Source organism: Panthera uncia (assembly GCF_023721935.1).
Source record: "Panthera uncia isolate 11264 chromosome B3 unlocalized genomic scaffold, Puncia_PCG_1.0 HiC_scaffold_1, whole genome shotgun sequence".
NCBI lineage: Eukaryota > Metazoa > Chordata > Mammalia > Carnivora > Felidae > Panthera > Panthera uncia.
Genome location: NW_026057582.1, coordinates 11,974,349 through 11,983,696, shown reverse-complemented (window position 1 = coordinate 11,983,696; position 9,348 = coordinate 11,974,349). Strand labels below are relative to the sequence as shown.

At 35.9% G+C, this 9,348-nt stretch overlaps 1 protein-coding gene across 2 annotated transcripts in view; it reads right to left on the bottom strand.

The window, feature by feature from the left end:
* Positions 1-9,348, bottom strand: part of CATSPERB (cation channel sperm associated auxiliary subunit beta) — a 108,289-nt gene that overhangs the window by 93,101 nt on the left and 5,840 nt on the right. For both annotated transcript variants that reach the window (XM_049612309.1, XM_049612310.1), the window contains exons 3-5: positions 8,386-8,474; positions 5,799-5,939; positions 1,312-1,372 (exon numbers count right to left, since the gene is read on the bottom strand). In XM_049612309.1, coding sequence (XP_049468266.1) covers positions 1,312-1,372; positions 5,799-5,939; positions 8,386-8,474 — 291 coding nt within the window. The remainder of the gene's footprint in view (positions 1-1,311; positions 1,373-5,798; positions 5,940-8,385; positions 8,475-9,348) is intronic.

Sequence of the window (9,348 nt, the reverse complement as noted above, 5' to 3'; positions counted from 1 at the left end):
AGAAAGAAAGAAAGAAAGAAAGAAAGAAAGAAAGAAAGAAAGAAAGAAAGAGTATGATTTTCTGGATGAATTCCTTGAAAAACAAAAACAAAAAAAAAACCCACCAAGCTTTCAATAGATTAGTTTGGAAAAAATTGAGATGAATAAAGGATAAAAATGTCGATATGAACCATATCAGGTATTACAGCACTGGGACTTCTTTTACAGACTTTTGCTTTGACACTTTCCTATTTGGAATCTTTTCTATCATTTATCTGATGAACCCTCACTTTTACTCCGAAGGACACACAATTTCATATGTCCTTTAATTACTCCTGTACCTTAAGGGGTTGGCCTATAGGATTCCCATTGTCCTGGTCCCTCATGACTATTTGATTGATACACAGGTGGATGCTGGAACAACACTTGTTGATTAAAGATACCCCTCTGGGAATTTGGAATTGGGTTGGTCCCTAAGAAATATATACTTAAAAAATTGACTAGCAATGAGGCATGTTTAGGAAGATAGTCTGCAGAGAGAGAGAGAGAGAGGGAGAGAGGGAGAGAGAGAGAGAGAGAGAAACAAATGTAGATTTACAGAAAATATAGAAAAGAGAAATAGGAGGAAAGCAGTCTATGGGGTCTTGATGACTGTCCATTTATTAGTACTAATTCCTTCCTGTAACCTGGTTGCATTTTTATTTGGTTCCATGACAAAAGCAAATGTTTTATTTTTCCTTCAGTGAAGCCAAGTTGGTTTCTGCTTCTTTCCCCTACCATATTAAAACAATTTACCCTCCATCATTTTTAATCTATCTCATTAAATGTATCTCATGCCTCAAGATCTACTAGCTCAGTCCACCAGCTCAATACTTATAACTCCTGATATTTTACTTTCCTCCTTTTCCATCTGAGTATTTGCAGTAGGATATAAAGCTATTTATGCTGCCGTGTAACATTTAATAGAAGACTCCATAGTGAATAATTCATTACATATTGCAGTCTATTTTAAGGTAACCTATTGGCACATGAATTTCTTGATGCTATAGTTTTTGAGTTCTAGAAAATGAATTTATTTAAATGAAGAACAATATAAATGTTATGTGTGTCAAACCAATCTATCTATAATAGAATTGCCAGATAAAATACAGGAACCCAGGTTAAATTTTAATTTTAGATAAAGTACAATAATTTTTAGTAAGTATGTCTGAAATACTACATGAGACATCATATGGAATAGCAAATAATTTTTAATACAATAAATAATTTTTTATTTGCTAAATTTGGCAATCTAGACCCATGAGTAAAAGAATTAATTCAGATCACTCTTACCTGTATTTTTCGTAATGTTTTCTCTGGGAATTTCAATCAACCAGTAAAGTCGATCACTGAACTTGAATAAAGAAGACATCAGAACACAGTGTTTTACAATGTTCGTGGCCACACTTATTTAGCATATTCAACCTTATCTTTAAAAATGAAATTAAACAAGAGCATCTAATGCATATACATTTTACCCAGCAATTTCACTGTTAGGAATTCTCCTACATTATACTCACATATGTGTGAAATAAAATATATCCAAGGATATTTTTTGGCATTACTTGTAATAGTATAGATTGGAAATAACTAAAATCTTAATAGGGATGTAAAATAGTATAGCCATAAAGTGGAATACCATGCAACCACGCTCAGGTAGCACAAAACTGGGGCATTACTGGCTTGATGTGTCAGAGGACAGAACTTGGTGTTAAAAGAGAACTGGGAAATTGAAAAGGAAAATCCCATGAACAAGGGAACTGCAAGAGTGGTGAGCTAAGAGTTAAATATAAACTCTTCTTGCGCCCTGGGGCAAGACAAGTGCAGAGGAGACTCATGAAGTCCTGGTTAAAATAATCAGCCCTGGGGAATCTGGGTGGCTTAGTCAGTTAAGCATCCAACTTCGGCCCAGGTCATGATCTCACGGTTCATGGGTTCGAGCCCCACGTCGGGGCTCTGTGCTGGCAGCTCAGAGCCTGGAGCCTGCTTCGGATTCTGTGTCTCCCTCTCTCTCTGCCCCTCCCTAGCTCACACTCTGTTCCTCTCTCTCTCTCAAAAATAAATAAACATTAAATAACATTTTTAAAAAGTCAGCCATGGAAGCTTAAAACCTGAGCAAAGATAGCAGCTGCTGAAACCATAGCTAAGACAGTTTACAGTTTGTGTCCAGACAAGAAAGAACCTTTTACACTACAACAACAACAAAAGAGCCCAGAAAATTCTCATAAGAACATAACAGAATCCAGAGCTGCTACAGCTTATTATCTTAAATGTCCAGTTTCAACCAAAATAACAAGACATGAAAAGAAACAGAAACATCTAACTGGTAAAAAAAAAAAAAAGTTAGATGACAAACTGACCCAGAGTGAGTCAAGAGAGTAGATGAAGACTTCAAAGCAGCTATTACTAATATGTACATAGGCTAGAAGTGCCTGAGTGGCTAAGTCAGTTAAGCATCCAACTCTTGATTTTGCCTCAGGTCATGACCCCGGGTGTGGGATCGAGTCTCATGTCATGCTACGCACTGAGCATAAAGCCTGCTTAAGGTTCTCTCTCTCTCTCTTTCTCTTTTTCTCTCTCTCTGCCTCTCTCCCCTGCCAGTGCTGTCTCTCTAACATAAAATTTTTTTAATGTATATAGGCTTAAAGAAAATGTCCTAGTGAAAGAATGGATAGGGAATCCTAGCACATGAGTGAAAAATATAACAATAAGACCAGATGAAAATAATGAGGCTGCAAAGTATAATAACTGAAATAAAATATTTAGTAGATGAGCAGATTGGAGATGATAAAAAAAAGAATCAGTAAACTTAGAGATACAGCAGTTAAAATTATCCATTCTGAAAAAGGGGGGAAATGATTAGAGAAAAATGAACAGAGCCTTAGATATCCGTGAGATAATGCACATAATTAGAATCTCATGAAGAAAACAGACAAAGGAGCAGAACATATTTTTTCAGAGAAATAGTAGCTGAAGACTTCACAAATTTGGTAAATTTATAATCCAAGAAGCCCATAGAAACCCAATCAGAGTCAATACAAAGAGAAAATCTTAAAAGCATCCAGAGAAAAATGACACATTACATATAGGGGACAAATAAAGAAGATGTGGTATATATATGTATGTATATATATATATGTATATATATGTATATATATATATATGTGTATATATATACATATATATACACGTATATATGTATATATACGTATATATATGTATATATACATATACATACGTATATATACATACATATACATATATACACATACACATACACATACATACACATATATACATATATATATACATACATACATACACACACACACAACGGAATACTACTGGGCGATGAAAAAGAATGAGATCTTGCCATTTGCAACAACGTGGATGGAACTAGAGGGTATTATGCTAAGCGAAATAAGTCAGTCAGAAAAAGATAAATATCATATGATGTCACTCCTATGTGGAATTTGAGAAACTCAACAGTGGAACATAGGGAAAGGGAAGGAAAAATAAGATAAAAACAGAGAGAGAGGACAACCATAAGAGACTCTTAAATACAGAGAACAAACTGAGGGTTGCTGGAGGGGAGGTGGGTGAGGGGGTGGGTTAAATGGGTGATGGGCATTAAGGAGGGCACTTTTCTGGATGAGCACTGGGTGTCATATGTAAGAGATGAACCACTAGGTTCTACCCTGAAGCCAAGACTACACTGTTTGTTAACTAACTTGAATTTAAGTTAAGAAAGAAATGAAGTAGGACACATCCTACCACATGGATGAAGCTTGGAGACGTTACACTAACTGACAGAAGCCAGTCACAAAGAACTAAATGTTGTATGATTTCATTTACATGAGATGTTCAGAAGAAGCGAATCTACAACACATGGGTGTAGTTTAGTGGTTACCTGCATCTGAAGAGCAGAGGATGTGCTGGGGAGTTCACAGGGATGGGCTGTCCTTCTGTGGTGATGAAGATGTTAAAAAATTAGACAGTAGTGATTTTTGCACACTCTCTGAATATACTACACACCATTTAACTGTGCACTTTAAATAGGTGAATTGTATGGTATGCAATTATATCTTAATAAAGTTGTTATCCCCGAAAAAATGAGGGGGAATGAAGACATTTTCAAGGGGATGAAACTCCCGGAGAATTCACTGCCCATAGACCTGTACTGTAAGAAATGATACCTCAACTCCCCCAAAAGCAAATAATCTAGTGAAGAGACAAGCAGAAGACATGAATAGACACTTTTGCAAAGAAGACATCCAGATGGCTAACACACACATCACTCATCATCAGGGAAACACAAATCAAAACCACAATGAGATACCACCTCACGCCGGTCAGAGTGGCTAAAACGAACAACTCAGGAAACAACAGATATTGGCAAGGATGCAGAGAAGGAGAACCCTTTCGCACGGCTGGTGGGAATGCAAACTGGTGCAGCCACTACCCTACGACCCAGCAATTGCACTACTAGGTATTTATCCAAAGGCAACAAAATGCTGATTCGAAGGGGCACGTGCACCCCAATGTTTATAGCAGCACAATTGACAATAGCCAAATTATGGAAAGAGCCCAAATGCCCATGACTGATGAATGGGTAAAGAAGATGTTGTATACAGACCCGATGGAATATTACTTGGCGATAAAAAAAGAATGAAATCTTGCCATTTGCAATAATATGGATGCAACTAGAATGTGTTATGCTAGGCAAAATAAATCAGTCAGAGAAAGACAGCTATCATATGATTTCACTCATGTGGAATTTAAGAAACAAAATAGATGAATATAGAAGAAGGGAAGCAAAAATAAGATAAAAACAGAGAGGGAGACAAACCATAAGAGACTCTTAATTACAGAGAACAAACTGAGGGTTGCTGGTGGGGTGTTGGGTGCAGAGAGGGGCTAAATGGGTGATGGGAATTAGGGAGGGCACTTTTTATGGGATGCCTGGGTGGCTCAGTCAGTTGAGCATCCAACTTCAGCTCAGGTCATGATCTCGCAGTTCGTGAGCTTGAGCCCCACCTCAGGCTCTGTCCTGACAGCTCAGGGCCTGAAACCTGCTTCGGATTCTGTGTCTCCCTCTCTCTCTGCCCCTCCCCTGCTCGTACTCTTTCTCTCTCAAAAAAAAAAAATAAATAAATAAAATAAACATTAAAAAAAAGTTAATAAAAAAAAAAAAGAAGGGCACTTGTTGGGAGGAGAACTGGATGTTATATGTAAGTGATGAATCACTAAATTCTATTCCTGAAATCATCATTACACTATATGTTAACTAACTTGGATTTAAATTTTAAAAAATTAAAAAAATAAATAAACACTTCAAGTATATTTGTAATGATGTGGGAAGGGATGTCCAGAATTTACAAATGTATTTGCTACCCAAAGGAAAGTGCTGGCATGAATATTTTGAATGAGACAAGGAATAAACCATTTTCTCTGAAAAAATTAATAAAATAAAATAAAACATTAAAGAAAAGAAATGATAATAATTCTTTGGGCTGAAAAAATAGCCCAAACTTATATCTCTGCAAAAAAAAATGAAGAGTGGTGGAAATCATTAATACATAGGTAAATAGTAAAAAAAAAAATGTATTTTTTCTTTAATTTCTTAAAAATTGTTTAAAGCAAAACATGTAACACTGTACTGTTAGGTTTAAAACATATATAAATGTGATCTTATGGGCTAGCTATTTAAAAAAACACATCCTACAAGAGAGAGTATGCTTCTCATTAATAATATAAAGAATAAAATAAAGTGTCATTACCAAAGTTAAGTTAAAGTGGAAGATGCCTGTATATGTACTATTTATAATTTCCAAGCTGGGAGCGAGTCCTCCTGATGTGAACACACCTAGAAATTCCTGCGAAGTATGCCCACTTTCAGATAGTAAAAAACACTGGATTTTCTGTAGGAAAGAGAAGGGGTGGAAAGTAATGACAATTTGATGGCGAGAAGCATCTCTTACATTAATTTAAAAATGAGAGGTAATCTATGAATTGTCTATGCTGCTAAAGACATCTATCTGTAGTAATTTTCGTCTCTAACCAGGAAAAAAAATCTATTTTGAAAAAGCACACTTCTAGAACTTAGTAACCTATCATACTAGTGTCATAATAGGTTGAAACCTCAACCATATGGTAATCTTTTCTGTAAAAAGAATGGACATAAAGTTATTACATTTAATAAATATAGAATCAAAGCCACATGCCCATCACATGTAGAAATCCCTGTTTTATTAAAATCATTATTTTGTGTTTAAATTTTACAAGGAGCAAATGTATAAAGGAAAACTCATTTTAGTGTATTTTTATTGCTGTTTCTCAGTTTTGAGAAGGTGTATGAAAATGCAGCAAGTGGGGCACTGGGTGGCTCAGTCAGTTAAGCATCTGACTTCAGCTCAGGCCATGATCTCGCAGTTTGTGAGTTCGAGCCCCGCATCAGGCTCTCTGCTGTCAGCGTGGAGCCCACTTCGGATCCTATTGTCCCCCTTTCTCTCTGCCCCTCCCCTGCTCTCTCTCTCTCAAAAAGAAGTAAAATAACATAAAAAAAAAAAAAACAGAAAATGCAGCAATCACAAATGAAAACCAACACAAGATAGATGCTAACAACTTCACCTCATTTAGTTCTCCTAATAGTTAAGACCACTTTGGGCAAGTTGCCTGAGTTTCAGTTTCCCTATCTACAAAATAGGGAAACATATTCATCCCAAAAACGTTTTCTGAGCTCTTACCACAAATCAGGCAGTGTTGTAGGGGCTGGGGAAGCAGAACTGTCAAAACAGACAAAAAGCCCTGCTCTCAAGGAACTTAGGTTCTAATGGAGATTGGAAGACAGATGAAGACAAACACCTTTTCCCTGTCTTGTCACTGATTTACAAGTTATTGCCCTTTGTTAAGATGGCATATAAGCCCCAAATTCTAACCACCCTTTTGAATTACTCACCACTGAGTTCTCCTGTGGCTATACATACTGCATGTGTCAGTAAAGTCTGGGTTTTTCTCCTGTTAATCTGTCTTTTGTCCATTTATTTTACAGGCCCCAGGTACAGAACCTAAGAGGGTAGGTCCAGTACTCCTCTACTTATCTTAAGTACTCATCTTACAGAAGATTAAAGGTCGTAATGAACGTAACACGCTTTGAAAAATGCCTGACACATACAAACATTTTATAAATGTTAGGTTTTACTTCTACTAATATATTCTAGAACTACTATATGACAACTCTCTAAAAAGTAGGTGATAATTAAGTTCCTTTTTAAGAGGACAAAACTAGGGATTAGAGGGGTTAGGTAACCTGCTCCAGGGCATGACAGACCATGTATGTCTGTGTATAACTCCAAGATTTGACCCCAGCTCTGAAGGTTTTTCTTCCTCTAACATCCATTTTTTGCCCCATAAGTAATCACAAAGAGGAAAGGCATTTTTGACTCAAGGGGCATGCCCTTCGCAACAGTTGTGAATAAAAGACTTAAATATATGTCTGGCATATCAGGAAAGAACTGGGAACTAAGTCAAAAAAGACTTTGGGAAAAATGTATTTGTCCTTGTGGGGTGTTATATTTATCATAGACTTTCAAACAATCTGTACATTTTTTCTTAACTTAGGTTTTTGTTAGCATTTGCTGCATGGCTATCTTATTTTGATGTGTGTGTGTGTTTAAATGCCATTATATGAAATGAAGAAATCAAGTGATCCCTTACCCCAAATGACATCTGCAATGTGGTACTTGTTCTAAAAGAGAAAGATTCTTTCTCTAGGTCATGTGAAGTAAATTTCTCTAACAGGCTGTATCTGTCAAACTTCAAAAGAACAAATCAGATCTATAAAAAATAAAAATCATTACAGCCCACCTTTTAAAAAGGGAAGGAGGGAGCCATTCAGTCAGCTAAGCATCCAGCTTTTGATTTTGGGTCAGCTTGTGATCTAACAGTTCATGAGTTCAAGTCCCGAGTTGGGCTCTGTGCCAATGGTGCAGAGTCTGCTTGAGAATGTCTCTCTCTCTCTCTCTCTCTCTCTCTCTCTGCCCCTCCCCTGCTCATGTTCTCTCTCTCTCTCTCTCTCTCTCTCTCTCTCTCTCTCAAAATAAACTTAAAAAAATAAAATAAAAAGGGAAGGAGAAGGTATCTTAAAAAAAAGAAAAAGAAAAAACAACCCAGGATGTTCAATGGCTAAATGCAATATTTCACTTGATACAAATGGAATGGAATAGAAAAGATTATTATTTACGTAGAATTTTACCTCCCCAAGTCTGAACATAGTAGAAAGTATTTGAAAAAGTACAGTGTTAGTGGTTTTACACGTGGAGCTAAAAAGAATGTGAGAGGTTGTCACATATTATTAATGGATCTTACCAAGTCATTGGAAGAAAGGTACAGCTTGATTATTTCATTCTTTGGGGGGATCCCTTCACTGGCACAAGCAAAGTGTTTCTCTATATCACCTAAATAACAACAAGAATACACATACTTTAGGTCGCTGATAGAAGGATTTCCATGAAAAGAATCATATTTTTTAAACTGACAAAATAATTTTAAGGGGGTAAGAATTATAGTTGTATATTTTAAATTCAGAAGTGGCCAAAAACCAGGGTTGGTTTTTTTTTTTTTTTAATTTTTAAAATTTTCAACAAATTTCATTATCCAGATGCAAAATCAACAAGAACACTTTTTACTTGAAGCATTCTTCAGAATACATAAAAAAACATATATGTACACACACACACATGCATATATATATAACTTGAAGCACTCTTCAGAATATATAATATATATATACACATGCACATATGTTATATATATGTTATATATATATAACACAGTATTATATATATATATATATATATATATATATATATATATAACACAGTATTATATATAACATTCAATCCAAGAAAAATAGAATACACATTATCCCCAAGTACACACAGAAGAATCCCCTGGTTAAATCACACTAAAAGAGACATCACACATACTACAAATCTAGTAAGACTGAAATCATACCAAGTATATTTTCCAGCCACAATGGTACAAAAGTAAAGATCAACAATAAAACAAAGCTGGAAAATCTGCCATGTAAATATTAAATAGTTCTTGACTCTTCAAGTCTTTGGGGAGCACAGAAAAGGGACAGAAGGCAGAATTTGTATTTTAATAGAGAGCCACAGACAGGTGACTCCTCCCCCAAAAGGGCAGGGGTGGGAGGAAGATCCCTTCTCCTTATCTTGATCTAAAGTGAATCTCTTTGAAAGACAGATACTGTATGTTTTCACTCTTATGTGGATCCTGAGAAACTTAACAGAAACCCATGGAGGAGGG